This window comes from Lethenteron reissneri, unplaced genomic scaffold (assembly GCF_015708825.2).
Source record: "Lethenteron reissneri isolate LAM-NWPU_2019-01 unplaced genomic scaffold, ASM1570882v1 scaffold_1143, whole genome shotgun sequence".
In the NCBI taxonomy this organism is placed as follows: domain Eukaryota; kingdom Metazoa; phylum Chordata; class Hyperoartia; order Petromyzontiformes; family Petromyzontidae; genus Lethenteron; species Lethenteron reissneri.
In genome coordinates, this window is record NW_026890831.1 from 1 (window position 1) to 15,348 (window position 15,348).

General features: G+C 51.2%; 1 protein-coding gene across 1 annotated transcript in view; it reads left to right on the forward strand.

The window, feature by feature from the left end:
* The first annotated feature begins 1,210 nt into the window (after positions 1-1,210).
* Positions 1,211-15,348, forward strand: part of LOC133361567 (triple functional domain protein-like) — a 77,400-nt gene continuing 63,262 nt past the window's right edge. The window contains 8 exon segments of the mRNA XM_061580494.1: positions 1,211-1,238; positions 6,177-6,251; positions 7,023-7,137; positions 7,713-7,905; positions 8,678-8,851; positions 12,562-12,891; positions 13,994-14,116; positions 14,690-14,884. Coding sequence (XP_061436478.1) covers positions 1,226-1,238; positions 6,177-6,251; positions 7,023-7,137; positions 7,713-7,905; positions 8,678-8,851; positions 12,562-12,891; positions 13,994-14,116; positions 14,690-14,884 — 1,218 coding nt within the window. The 5' untranslated portion in view covers positions 1,211-1,225.

Sequence of the window (15,348 nt, forward strand, 5' to 3'; positions counted from 1 at the left end):
TTATCAGAGTTATGTTCTTTTGTTTGTATTATGACTGCAGGTATTGCGGTCTATGCAAACATGACTCCTTGTAAAAAGGTGTCAGTTTTGTTGCCAGATAGAAGGGTAAAGAACCAATTATCATCTTCCACCCATGTTGAGGACTCGGTCTCCTAGACTTATTATTTCGTCTCTTCCACATTGTGTTCAACCAGTAATGCAGGTCACAACAATGCACTCACTCAACCACCACAATGCAGGTCACAACATTTATCTTTTTGCGTCTTCCCTGGCATTGCTCTACCTTGGAATTCCCTCCCATCGTCTATTTTCCCTCAGTTCTTACAATAACCTTGCTCAGTTCAAGAATTGCATTAACTCTTTATGTATTGCAATTTTGATAGTGCTTGTTTAACACGTAGGCTTTCGCGACCAATATCATCCATAATAGAGGTTTTTTGGGTTAGATCGCGTAAATATATAAATGTGTCGTTAAAACCCGCCACCACCCGACACAGCCAACTAGTAAGGGTTGTCACGTAAACAGAACGTGCCAATTCGTGACTAGTACAGCACTAGTGTGTAGTAGTGTATAGTAGTGTATAGTGTAGTGTATAGTGCAGTGTAGTGTATAGTGCAGTGTAGTGTATAGTGTAGTGTATAGCGTAGTGTATAGTGTAGTGTATAGTGTAGTGTACTAGTACAGCACTAGTGTGTAGCGTATAGTGTAGTGTACTAGTACAGCACTAGTGTGTAGCGTATAGTGTAGTGTACTAGTACAGCACTAGTGTGTAGCGTATAGTGTAGTGTACTAGTACAGCACACCGGTGTGTTGGAGAGCCAAGCCACAACATGTACAATCCGAGTACGACGTTTCGCCAGTAATTATAATTAGCTTCATCAGGTGACACCCATATTTTCTAACTATTTCGTTCCTTATATAGAGGAACGACACATATTTTCGCAATCTTACCTAAGAAACCTCTATTGTGTTTGAGAGTGCTGTTTGTTGCTGGCCATCTGGTGTTTTGGGCCTGTGCCCAACTGTGTGGAAATATAAAAAAATCGATAGCAGTGGTGCATGACGGTTTGTGTAGGCCATGCTGCACACCTTGAGCTCCACTTTTCATTCATCTGCAGTTCACAGCTCATATCAAGAAGCAGAGGCTTTGGTTGAATCACGTGCAGAGGAAAACATTGGCTATCACTTGTGCTGGAAGCCTTTGGAAGGCTCACTGCTCTGTTTATGCAAACGTCTGGTACGTATTAATGCATTCCATTGCTGCATGAAATTTGTGCAAAAGATAGTTTATGTTATAACGATGCATATAAATTGTGGCTGCTCTCAGCCATCGTATGACTGTTTCAATTATACAGTGTACTGTTTAATCTTCACACAGAACCCAAACACGGTTTATGGTAAGGCATTTCTTTTTGTTAATCTGGAAAAAAAAATCAGCTTGTTTACATGGGCCCTGAGGTTAAACTCCCCTGGCAGGGGTTACAATGGTAGCGGTTTTGGTGGCTGTTCTTGACTTTAGTCGCGCAGCGGAAAAGTTTGTGATCGTACCGAGACCAAGACACACGTTTGACCAGAGGTCTGGCCCTCCCTTTTCCTTCCCCCTTCGGAGGCCTTCTGTGGTCTGCACTGCGGTTATATAGGGCCAGAGGGGAGTGACTTGTGAGTTTTGACTACTTCCCTTCTTAGGCAATTGAAGGGCTGACGGAGGCAGTGAAAGTGGGGGCGCTGAATGACCGAGGCGGCCCGAACACGCGTCGCGTGGATTAGGGGGCAGGCGTGTTTTGTGAATCGCACTAAGGCCCCCTTAACAAAACAAGACAATACACGCGTCACATGCATACAGTTCAAAAGACATGTCATTAGCAACACAACTAAGTACAAACATTCCTTTTGTCTGCCCGCTCGGCAAGAGCGGCACTGGGGTAGGAGGGGAGGGAGGCAGGGTGGTGGTGATGTGGGAGCAGGGCTGGGTGTGTGCACAGCGGCAAGTTTTCCGCGCCAGTGTGAAATGCAGCGGCCGCCCTGGAAAATCATTCTGTAGCCAATCGGAATCTTGCCTTCAGGGCAGTGCCCTGACTCTACCCCTAACCTGAACCCAGTCTTTGCCTCTGTCCCCGCGTCACATACATGGTCATGGCGTGCTCATTCGCATACTCGTTATTGCACTCAGTGAGCCACACAACCTATGCTCATTCGTGGCAGTGGCATGTATCACTCTACTTCTCGGCTTTTAATCGGATTGGCCAATAAGCTGAGTCGGGTAAGTGACAGACAACAAACACACCTCACCAATTGCGTGGCCAGAACGAGTAGAAAACAGGATACGAGGGTTTTCAGGCAATGCCCCGTTTACAGCAGAGAGATGATGTATCTGGAGCAATCGCCATTTCCTCTGCTACGAAGAGAGATTTCCATAAGGCCACTGTCCAAAACGGTATGTATTATATATATCACATGTGTTTCCCTTTTAGGGCCACAGCGTTATTGATGAATGTATAGAGTGCTTTGTTATTTGTGCTTGTGCACCACTGCCAATGCAGCAGCATATGCAAATAAATATGTTTTATTTGAATAAGTTCAGCAGCTTATGTGTTTCACAACAAGCCTCTCTTTACTGACGACTACTGGCATTGTATGCTGTGACTCGTGTGTTGTTTTTACTCAAATTTTCGGAAGTGACCTGACCACCAATGATAGCTTAACGAAGTGGCTTGTCATGTAGACATTTATAGCAGGAAAATACCCTGAACGCGTGTTTCTGGATGTGGAAGGAAAAACCGTAGGATCCGGAGAAAAATCCTCGCGAGCTCAGGGAGAAAAATATGCAGGCATCAGGGTTGGAATCGAACCACAGCCTCCTGTATACCAGGCGAGGTAGTTAACATCTCGCCACCGTGGCGCCCCTACAGTGGTGTACTGATCATAACTGCATGTGATTGGATATCATTTGTCACGTAGATTATTTTGACTCGTCGCATTCTCTGCGTGCGAAACACACTTATTCTACAACTGTAGAACCATGTGTGATCTGGTTTGCGGGCAGGTTTCGTCTTTTGGAAGGACGTACACATTTTTATTCACACTCACTCTCCCCATTGTTATTATAAACATATTAGCTAAGCATAGGCCTAAATTGTGACAACGTCCAGTGGGCAGCAACAAACAGCACTTTAAAAGTCGTAATTGATACAGAGTTAACACTTGTCTTAACTTGAGCAAGGTTATTATAGGAGCTTGGGAACAGGCGATGGGAGGGAATTGTGAAGTGCAGCAGTGAGAGGTACAAAGTCCAGAGAGAAGTGTTATGACCTGCAGTGTGGTGTTTGAACACAGCATGGATGAAATAAAACAGTGCCTGGTAAGAAGCTTGATTGAAACAAGGTTGCACTTATTCAAGCAGAAGAATGAATGGAAACTCGTTAATGACGTGTCCTCCTCTTGTTTATGATTAAAGGCGGGGGGGGGGGGGGGTCCCAGGGAGGGGGGTCCCCGTGATGTCGGGCGTCCGCCTCTGGTTCCGCCGATTGTTAGGGACCTCTGAGGCCCCACTTCTCTCTCCACCCTCCGGCACCGCTCCCTGGCTGCCCCCCGGGACGGGAAGGCAGCTGCAACAACAACAACAGGGTGCGCTGTTCGGAAACCCAGCGCTGCCCGGTGTCCGATTGGAAGTATTTTTTAAGTAATGGGCCCCCGTGCGCGGCCCTTGTTAAGGTCACGGAATTACATGTGCGTGCCAATCGAGGGCGATCTGAGGCCAGAGGAGGCTCGTGACCGTGACCTGCTTCCAGATGTAAACCCAGAAGATAATGGGCCCACAGCGGCCGTAGGACAGGGGCGACCTCAATTGGCTGGGCCGGGCCAGGCCCCCCATGAGCACAGCTGTGCACAGGGATTGTCTGTGCAGCAAGCAAGCGTCTGTGTGGTTGCGTGCAGCGATCGTTCGTGTGAAACTTTCATCCAACTAGACGTGACTCTGCCTATTATGTAGATTGGTGCCTGGGTTTACCTGCGTGGGGTTCGTGTCCCTGTCTCGGTGTCTGCGTGTCAATGTGTCAGTGTCCCTGCACCGGTGTCCTTGTCTCCGTGTCTCTGCATTGGACCTGACCACGGGGATATATGCACAGAAATTAACGTAAAAATAGGACGGCTCATACTGTTTCCACCACCACTGCCACCGCCAGCAGATGTGACATGCACCACGCTGGGCAGATGTGCGAAACGCCTAGCTGGCATAGGCCTAGTGTTTGCACGCGTAAAGTTCTGGCTCTGTGTCCTGTGACACTACACTGTGTACTGTATCTGCGCACTGACTGCGAATACCGTGACTCTGATATTATGGTAATGTGAAATGTGTGTGGTACTGCGAGTGTGCATACGTACATTGTGCTCACTGAATATCGGCCATTTACATCTCGAAGGAGCTGCGGGTATGCATGACCGTGCCACGTACACACATCCGCCTAATCTTAACCCTTATGCGAGCGAGCAAAGTGCCAACCCTGCACTTAGCGCAGCTCGAGTCGGATCAGGGTTACCTCGGTTATCGCAGAAGCAGATTTTGCAGGGGTCTCGCACTTGCGCCACAGTGTAGAGTCTACGTGTGCGACCGCAGTGCTCTGGACTTCTGGCCTCGGCTGGCACGTGCGGCACGCGCGTGTTTACCCTGGTGATTAATGATGAGCCGTGTTTACCCTGGTAATTAACCCACAAAGGTAGCGGGGTCAACGGGGACCGCTCCATGGGGGAGGCGCCGTGCCAGGCACCTGTCGTGGGGAATGCGTGCATGTGTGTGTAAGCGTGCTGACACTGGAAGCATCGTCTGTGCCCACGGCTTCACGGCCAGCGAGGAATGAGCACCACTGGGGCCCAGCCCAGAGCGGGCCTCCACTCTGAACATACAAGCGGACAGAGATGGGCTGCTGGTGGTGCGCAAGCCACCTTGGCTCACCTCTAGGGCACATTGATTGTTTGTTTAATCTATCAGTGGGCATGGGACAGCGGGCACATGTGTGCTGCGAGTACTTGCATGTCCTCGCCTCCACCGGGCTACCTGGAGTGGCGAATGGTGAGGGCTGTGTGGCCTCGCCAACACTCCCCGTGTGCGTGCGTTCTCGTCACGGTCGGGACACGGGGGGAATCTACCTATGATGGGAAAGGGAAATCAAAGAGCAAGGCCGCCTATCGGGCAGTGGGGGCTATCGGCTCTCGGGCTATCGGGATATCGGGGACGCTGGCCTATGTGACTCTCTCGCTCTGTCGTCGCACGGCAGGTGCTGCGGGTTTGAGCGTCATGTCCACCTCATAGCGGAGATGCTATCAAAAACCAACGCAGCCATCGCGGGAGACCAGGAGTTGCTGGCAGGAGACACTTCACCTCGCCCTTCCCATTCCCTTGCTAATGACGGCAACATAGCACGGCTAGTAAACACCGCATCGTGCGAAGTGCCGGCCGCCCTTGTCAAGCAGTCCTCGGTTCGCATGCATGTGAGAAATGTGAGCCCATTAACATGGAATGTTGGCACTCAACACCGCACATCCAATGTTGACCGGCATTCATGAGTAAAGATGTGCGCAGCAGCCCCAGGGGCCTGCAGTTGCCATTTGTGCGTCTGCCACAACCACCCGCGCTCTATTTTGCTCCCCCTTCCGTCGGGCCCGAGCAGAGAGGAGGAGGCGGTGGGCTTGTAATGAGGTCACCTCACTCCTGCACTCCCTCGGAGTTGTGACGGCGCTGGTGGGGGGGCCCGGAGGGGCGAGGGCCCAATGAGCCGCATGCGCTTCCTCTTTCCTGGAGCGCCTGCCCCACTGTTGACGTGCCTCCGAAATTAAATTAAGAAATTGTGGCGCCAATTAATTAGTGCCAGTTGCTGACATGTGCGGGGTAATTGGCAACATGACTCCTTGCGCCCACGTTTAGCCTGTGCTCGTCTCTTTCCCAGCCCCCCCCCCCCCCCCCCCCCCCCCGTGCACCGCAGGGAATCGAGTGGCCGAGTTTACCACAATGGAGAGAGGGGCTCTGGCCCTCATCACCGAGTCTTTGGTGGGGGGGGCAGTAGGGAGATTCTCGAGCCCTCTGGCCCTCTGGCCCAGCGCCGCCTTCATCGCGGGTGGCGGCTGCGAATGCCGTGACTCTGTGCCAAGAGTGACACTGCTCCTAATGTGTCGGTGCATGCAGGGGCCGTGGCCAACGATGGACCAGCCATGGACAGCGTGTTGCCCCTGCTCAAGGACAAAGTGGCCTATCTCTCTGGTGAGAATATGAGTGCCCTCTGTCCGTTTTAATTTTGTATACATGCAAGAGTCCCATACACACAGGCCGGCGTGTGTGTATGTATGTATCTGCTTGTGTAATGTGTGTGTGTTTGTGAGCGGTTCTCAATCCGCTTGTGAGTTCATAATCTGGCAGGGGGTTGACCCGGCCTATTATCTCTCTGGTGTCGATATGAGTATGACTTTGTGGGCAAGTCACCAGTGGTTGTCCTCTGGATCGACTGGGGAATTTCCACTACTGGCTCAGGGCTGTAAACAAGAGATGAGCGCCACCTCAATGGTCACTTGAGCTGGACGTTAGGTGGATCCCAGAACACCTGGGTCTGCTCTTGGACCTCCTGCCAGCGAACCGCTAACAATTCATGTGACCTTAAAGTGCACCAAGCCTGGGACAGGCTGTTGTGATGTCATCTCGAATTGGTGGTGAAATGCTGGCTGTCTGTGTCGTTTTTTGGTTAGCGCACCACTCTAAACCCGGCGCTCTGAGTTTTATTTCCACTCAGAACAAGCATCAGTGGCGAATATTTAAACTGGTCCTGTGCCTCCCCTACATTGACTCAGCCTTAAATGAGTACCTGGTGAGATGTGTAAACATCACCATTGGGATGGCATAGGCAACCAGGCGTGGTGCTGGCCACCCACCCCTAAGGGCACCATGCTGACCTTCATAGTTGCTCATTTACTGCACTTGCCCCAACCGTATGTGAAGGCTATACGGGGTATCTATGTCTCTATGCGTCGTGTGACTCAGGTGGGAGAGATCGGCAAGGAGGCCCCATCATCATGTTCCCAGCGCGTGGCAGCCTGGAGCGGGCCCGGCCTGATGATCTCCGTGAGCTCATCGCTTACCTGGCCAGCGTGCCCAGGTATGCCTTCCAGAACCATTTAAACTTGTAATTCATCGCAGCCGCTGCACGGTATTCACTCGCTCGTGAAGAAAGAGAAGGACTCAAGAGGCACATGGAGGAACCAGAGAGCGGGAAGGCCGCAACCAGGCAGTGAGCTACCGCCAACAATTGACCAAGCTCTGTGGTCCTCTAAATATGAAGGCCTATCGGCCATTGAATGTGGGAGGAGACGGGAGTACCCGGAGAAAACCCACGCATGCGAAGGTGAAACACTCTATTCCATACAGATGGAACTGGTGAGTCCTCTTATTTGTTGTACCGCCGTCCCCGTGTGGGCCAGGTTATGGCACCGCCTCGATGCCCACGGGGAAGGGAGTTTCACATCTTTTGTGTAATCCATCAACCCTCATTGCCTCCACAGTGCTGGATTACAGGCATGCGTAGCCATCACAGCCTGGCAAAGCAATAGCCGTGCCCTAGTGCTCCATGCCTTAACTCTATCCATCCTCAGGGTAATCCACGCCCTTTGTGTAAGTGTGTTGTTTGTCTGTGTGGGTCGTGCGTCGCTGCGTACGTCTGCTGCGCGTCTCCAGCGAGGAGGCGGGCCGGCGCGGCTTCACGGCCGTTGTGGACATGCGCGGCTCCAAGTGGGAGGGCGTGAAGCTGCTGCTGCGGACGCTGCAGGATGCGCTGCCCGGCCGTGTACATGCAGCGCTCATCATCAAACCCGACAACTTCTGGCAAAAGCAGAAAACCAACTTCGGCTCCTCCAAGTTTGAGTTTGAGGTGAGAGCGTCGAGACGACGGGAGCTGGGAGGACACGCAGATGGCGGCCATTGTAGTTCAGGCACAAGCCGTGCAGGATAGGCCGGCATGGCCCGCACCATGGCCCGCTGCTTCAGGGGCCACGTGGCTCGAAGTGACTGACCACGCACCTGTGCCTGCCTCCCCACCCCCGCCCCATCAATGTCTCTTCCACGGTCACAGGGAAACAAGGCTAATGTATATTTGTACCAGCGTTGAACACGGCCAGCCAGGTGGCTCGGTGGTAGTGCAAGTGGCTCATAATTAGAGGCTTGTGAGTGCAAATCCTTGTTGGGGGGGTTCAAATGGTCCTCCTTCCTCATCCGAAATGTCATCTATTATATATTTTTAGTTTTTGGAACCGTGATCTGAACTGATGTGTTGCATTATAATGTTCCACCGCCATCAAATTATCACAGTGAATGTCGCTTAAATGAGAGACACTACCCACCGCTTGTGTCTTCCTCTGTATTGACCACGCGACATCGTGGCTCGAGTGTGTGGCTCCCTTACTCAGTGTAGCTCCTGTACCCCTGGCTACGTACGGTGCCAAAAAAGTTCAACATAAATACGGTAAAATGAGCCACACAGCCCAGTAAAAAGACGAGGATTTGCACTGATAGAGCAGTTGCTTAAATGCCTTGGCAACTCAGAGGGCCTTACATCATATCTCGTAAATTCCAGTGCCCTGCTATAGTTTAATCGTGGGGACCCAAGGTGGCAGCTGTCCCATTATTGCTTGCACAACGTTCAGACGGCGCTGGTGTCGGTGGACGGGCTGGCACGGGTCGTGGACCTGGCACAGCTGACGAGCGAGCTGGACGGCTCGCTGGACTACAGGCACGAGGAGTGGCTGGAGATGCGGGGAGCAGCCGAGCGACTGGCAGGACGAGCGCGCCACCTGCTGTCCCGCCTCGAGGAGCTGCAGGTAACGGCACGTCCTCCCTGCTGCGCTGCGCTGCGCTGCCCATCTCTCCCCGTGCCAGGCAGCGTGGGTTGTTTCCTGTCCTAGAGAAGATCCCCCGTGAGACTCTGTGGCATACACGATAAGCAGACTCCGCTTCCTCCAATCTCTTGCCATTCTGCTGCATTGTTTCTCATCTTCTCTGTATTGCTGTGTCCCCATCTTGGTAACAACTTTTCTCTTCGCCTGTTTCCATCACACTTGCATGATTATATATTCCAGGGTGGCTCAGCTCTCTGGCCGATTTCCTTCGATAGATTATTTCTATTTTAAGTTCTTTCACTCCTGACTCATGCTTGCCATCGACAGAACAGCAAGCGTGTGCGTGTACGACTGTGTCCCCAACGATTAAATTGGATCATCTGTTGTATTATTAGTGATGGATTCACATCCATGGAGGGCAATTGAGAGGCCATTGTACTTAGAACTCTCAGTCTTGATTTGTTTGCTAAAGCCTCGTGTATTATTACTATGTTTTTTTGACTCGGGAAAGCCTGACTGAGTCTCAAGAACACTTTTTCAGGATGGTTCTGCCAAGTTTTTGCAGGAGGGAGCCTTGACTGTTCATGGATTTGTATACAGTAATTGTAGATTTGTTTTCAAATTTAGACCATGACTCCAACAGACAATGGCGTACTCTTTGCGAATTACATCACAGGCTCTTTAACATCCATCACGAAATAAGATGGTGCGTAGTATTTTTACACGCTTTTATTTAACCCACTCCGTCTTTTGTATCCTCAAAAAAAATCTTGTAACTAAATTTTTACCCACTTCCCAATTTGCTATCGACTGCAAACTTGAAATACCTACGTCATACTGATGACAAGACTATATTCTATCAAAAAAAATTTCAAAACATATTTTTTATCATTTTACACGCTTTTATTTAACTCAATCTGTCGTCGTATCCTGAAATATTGTAACTCAGTTTTAACCGTCTTTCCAATGTCGTATCGACTGCAAACTTGGTATAGGTATGTCATACTGATGACAATACTATATTCTATCATTAAAAAAACAAATTAAACAACCTTTTTTTAACGGCTCTAATTGTCCACGCTCAACTCACTTTGCATGTAAATCACCACGGTCCCCCTTACGTTACTGCAAGCATCGGGGAGCCACGCCGACGGGCGGGGGTTCTGGAAGGAGGGGAGGGGCGATGGGGGAATGGGGCAGGGGGAGGGGCAGCTCGGACAGTACATTTCATTAAAGCGTGTTTTTTTAAAAGTATTTTTAAATATTTTATTATGGATAATACACCTGGAGTTATGGTTGGTTGAATCCTTGTGTAAGGGTATTGATGTAAAAAAATCTGGTCTCAAGTTCCTCTGTCTTCTGTCAATGCTGTCCCTTCCACTGAGATCTCATTCTTTCCATTTGCCATCCACATTGCTATCTCGGGGAGTGTTCCGCTCACGTGGTTGATGAATTCTGTCATCATGTAGCTCGAGTTTAGTTTAAAATCTTTTAATCTCATTAACCTCCTGTGTTAGATCCTATGTGTTGATTCACATAGATCCTATGTGTTGATTAGGCAATGCTACATTCTCAGTGTTCCATTCCCAGTGCGAAGTACAAATTGCTATTACACAGGTTCAGAAACACTGTGGTCATTAATAAATTATATAGAATTAAAGATTAAAAGTGCACAAAGAAGAATGGAGAGAGATGCATGCTTGGATTAAACATTGTGAGACAGAGAGGGGAGCAAATGGATTAGTTATCATACACAGATTAATGACGTCATCAAAACTATCAAGAAAAATGAAGTGGGCTTGGGCAGGACACGTCGTTGAAAGGGATGATGAATGATGGTCAACAATAATAACGGAGTGGCAGCCAAGGAATGGAACGCGTTTGAGAGGACGCACACCAAGGAGATGGAGCGATGAGTTAAGTTCCATATTCAGGTCCTGGGTGGATTGTTGCATTTGAGGATCGTGAGTGGTGGTGGTGGCTTGGGGTGAGTCCTTGATCCAGCAATGCATTGATCATTGCTGAAGATGATGATGACATCCGGAACACATCTTGCAGACGCTGCCGTGCGGCATTCCATCCCAGTGCGTCACGACAAGATTAGCGGTCAAAGAGTCACTGTGGGATTAGCGGTCAAGGGCAGGCGAGTGCAGCTGCAGAGCACGGTGAGCAGCGTTGAGACTGAGTCAGGGGAGGGCTGAATTCTCTCCCTAAGTCTGACGCTGATACCGGGGCAGGCTCACATTCTGCTTGTTCCTCTACTTGGCCCATTTTACACAAGAGGAGAGCTCCGTAACCGGGACCGGCGGACGCAACGCGGGACAATGCGGGACCCTGGCTATTTAGCCGTACACGACAGGCGCAAAACACATAGGCAGGCGTTTCTTCCACACGGCATTGCTTTAATACTCACTAACCCCGGACCGGTTTTGAACATGTGTCGTGACATCGTTGCATGTCACTACGTGAAGCCAGCCTGGAAGAGGCACGGCGCACGATGCATCGACATCGCAGACAACACTGAAGGTGGATGCAGTACCGGCCCTAGCGGGGCTTGGGGAGCACTGACTGACAGCAATAGATGGCACCACGCACTGCATGCAGTGCCAGCCCCTACAGGATAGGGTGCGAGGGTGCCAGCCTCGGAACGGGGTTTCAGGGGGCCGTGGCACTCGGGTTGACCCCGGAGGACACGTGACCAGAGGTGTCTACCTGGGGACCCCCAAAGGGGGGTACTGGGGTGACCACGTGTTGAGTTGGAGATCCTCCTCAAGGATTCCAGAAGGTGGCCGTGGCTAGGGGCGGAGCGAGCCCCACCATACAGGATATAAGCCGGGCCCCCAGTGGGACCAGCTGCTGTTGTCATCCTGAAGAATCCTTCGTGCTGCGTTCCTCGTTCTGCAAGAGTCTCCAACATGTCGACCCGGACCCGAGCTGGGTCCGGTCCATGGTAGTTACTGTGTAATTAGTGTAGATAGCCTGGTGGTCCACCATCATAGCATGTTACCTGGTAAAGGGGCTGTTACCCCTTTGTGTTAGCGTGTTGATGTTAATAAACGTGTTGCCTCCAAGAGTCTCCGTTTGAGGCCACTGCACATGCATTGTCTCATCAGCAGTCAGGCTGACTAAAACCGATACTGCTGAAGGCCATGTGGCTGATGTGATGTGTAAAAAATGCTTTTATTTTTATACGTGGAGCGACAGATATGGGAAGAAGGCGTATTGTCTGCTTCGTTATTTTTTTAGTTACATCCTCTAAGCGACACTCAGGATTTCGTGGTTATGTACAAGAAAGTAAGCGGGACGCTGCCTTGGTATTGCCATGGTGGAACGGTGAACGCACTGGACTGGCAATCCAGAGGTCACCGAATAGATTCGATCTCCTGGCGCGGTATTTGAAAGAATTGCAAAGTTTTTTAACCCCCCCCCCCCCCCCCCCCCGCATTGACTCTGTCCATCGATCGGCAGGCTGCGTGTGGTCGGGAAAAGTGTGCGTACTCCCACCTCTTCCGAGACGTCCATTCAGCGTAGAAGGGGGTAGACCAACGTCTTCTGCGTGAGCGGGTCTCACTCGAGTTCTATCTAGTGGAGGTCATTCCGCCGGCAGTGGCGCGAGAGATTCACTGCCGGGCCGCACCTTTACCTTCTTTACGCGATAGTAAGGACTGCCGTGCCGCCGTGCCGCGTCGCAGGAGATGCTGGCGCGCAAGGACTCCCCCGGGGAGCTCGAGCGGGCGCGGCAGCTGGCGAGCGAGCACGCCAGGCTCAAGCGCACGGTGCTGGCGGCGCCTGTCGAGGCCCTGGAGCAGGAGACGCGGCGGCTGGTGGCCCGCGTGCGCTCGGGCGACGCGCAGGCCTTCCCCCGCTGCAACCCCGACCTGCAGGCACTCGGCCCGTGGCTCGCCGGGCTCACGGAGCGCCTGCACACCACCCGCCAGCACCTGCACCAGGTGTGGCACGTGCGCAAGCTCAAGCTGGACCAGTGCTTCCAGCTGCGCCTCTTCGAGCAGGATGCCGACAAGGTGAGGCCGTCGGTGCCCCTAGGGGTAGGGGGGTGGGTATGGCTCGGGGCTCAGGGCGGCTGGAGGCTGCTGCCTGCTGACCCAGCTGTGGAAGTTGTTAGGCAGTGGGAAGAACATGGACCAGTGGTAGTGTGTTTACAGATTTTTGCGGAGGTTCTAATCCGGCAGGCTGCCTTTGTTAATACTGCGGGTGTATTAACCGTAAAGTACGCATCATCTGCTTCCCAGTGGATGTTAAACATCCCGTGGTGTTGTTCGAAAAGGGGGAGGCCATCGCATGCTGGTGTCATTTAGCGTGTCAATTGAAAAAAATACCTAGAAATTACTCAATTAGGATTGCACAGCAATCATCCGCTCCTCCTGGCAGACTAATGCCTACTCGCAGAACGGTGATGAGTCACCTTGTGCCACACAGGGACAGCTGCCTCTGGGTGTGCCCTTCAAAAATTTGTGATGGAAATCACTTTGAGTTGCTAATGCATTTATGAAAGTGCAATATAAGTGTTGTAAACCATATCCTGATCTCTTGAGTTCTCTTGAATTTTCTCAACTGGTTAAACAAAATAAACGTGAACATTTAAACAGGAAAAGGCTGCGTGACCGTAACTCACCTCATTTACAGAATGTCGTGGGTTTGATCCTGGCCCTGATGCCTGCATGTCTCTCTCCCTGTGGTCACGTGCATTTTTCTCAGTGTCCTCCGGTTTTTCCCTCCACATTTAGAAACATGCGTTTCGAGAATTTGGATTCTATAAATCTCGGCATAATAAGCCATTTCGTTAAATTAATTATCAATTGTGGCCAGGTCGCTTCTGAAAAAAGAGCTATATAGCTTATTGGGCCTAACCTGGTAAAAAAAAAATAGTTTTAGATTTTAGTATGGAGCCCAGGAGATTGATGATTGATGGGTGTAGTCGTGATTTCCCACTCAACACAGTGGTCCGCATGAGGGTTGCTATTTTCCACTCCCGTTGGTCGGTATATCGGTGTGTGTGTTTCAACAGCTGGAGTGCGCTGGAACTCGTAGCCAGCTACTGAAAGGTTTCACTTTCTTTTGGCTCCCTCCCTGCCCAATATGTGACCTCATCTGCCACCGCCACAGATGTTTGACTGGATCGAGCACAACAAGGAGCTGTTCCTCAAGAGCTGCACAGAGATGGGCTCGGGCCACCAGCACGCATCCGAGCTGCACACACAGCACTCCCACTTCGCCATGAACTCCATGGTAACCTCTCTCCCCTCTGGCTCACGGCTCCTCCAGAATCGTGACATCCTGGATGCCCGCACGGCAGCTGCGGCGTCGCACGTTGCTGCTATACAAAGCCCAAATTATTCCAAAGTTGGATCCTGCTGCAGTATCTGGGGTGGAGCACCCAATCCCCACCTCGTTGATTTGGTTACTTAACGCGTTAGGCCTTTGGGCCCAGTGTTCAGTAATTAGTGGGGAAAAATCAAATAGAAAATAACAGCTGTAGCCCTTCTCTCGCCTGGGGGAGCAGGTTCACACGTACCTGGAAATTAATTTTCATTTAATTCCTATTTGTGTTTTTGTACTTTTTCTTATCTCCCGCAAAGTGGCAGTTTTGCCCTGATTTACATTCGCTTCGTCGTTGTACTTTATTTTTACGTACTTGCTTTTGACGTTTCGTTGACCCAGTTCAGTCACTCTCGCAAACTAGACTCACCGCGATCTCGCAATTTCTCACCCGGTCAAACAAAACAAACGCGCAAGGGCGAACGTACTTCGACGCGCGTGCGTGTTCGAGGGGACATGTGTTGATGCGCATGCGTGCTCCAGCAGAACGCATACGTGAACATCAACCGCATCGTTTCGGTGGCGGGGCGCCTCGCGGAGGGCGGCCACTACGCGGCCCAGCAGCTGCGGCAGACGGCCGAGCGGCTCCAGCGCGAGTGGAAGGGCTTCACGGCCGCCATCGACGAGCGCAGCCTCCTGCTCTCCATGTCCGTGCGCTTCCACCTGCGCGGCGACCAGGTGCATGCGTGGGCTTGGGCGGGTCGCCGCGGTCGGGGGTCGGTACGGGCTGAGTGATCGTTCTCGTGGTCGTCGTCGGGGTCATCGATACAGCGTGGGTGGGGTTAGACACATGCGTTTAGAGTATTTGGCTGCTATACATTAAGCCACCTTGTTGACCTATCATTTGTGGCCAGGTTGCTTCGGAAAGAGAGTTAAATAGGTCAGTGGGCCTTGGGATAGTTTTTGGGGTATGGCGGCAGCATGGTTAGGAGTAAAGCTTAGCTGGTAGGTTGGTAATAGGTTCTGTAATATGGAAATTGTTTAGTGATGCAGCGATTGGCATGGAGCATGAGCACAATACAAATGTAACACAATCATCAATAACACCGCCTTAAATTAGGCAACGTAGGGTCATGGCCTAAAGCGTCGCCTGTTATTAATGTTTTTTCTTGAAGGCGGTTCTGTACTCTGTGCATTGATTG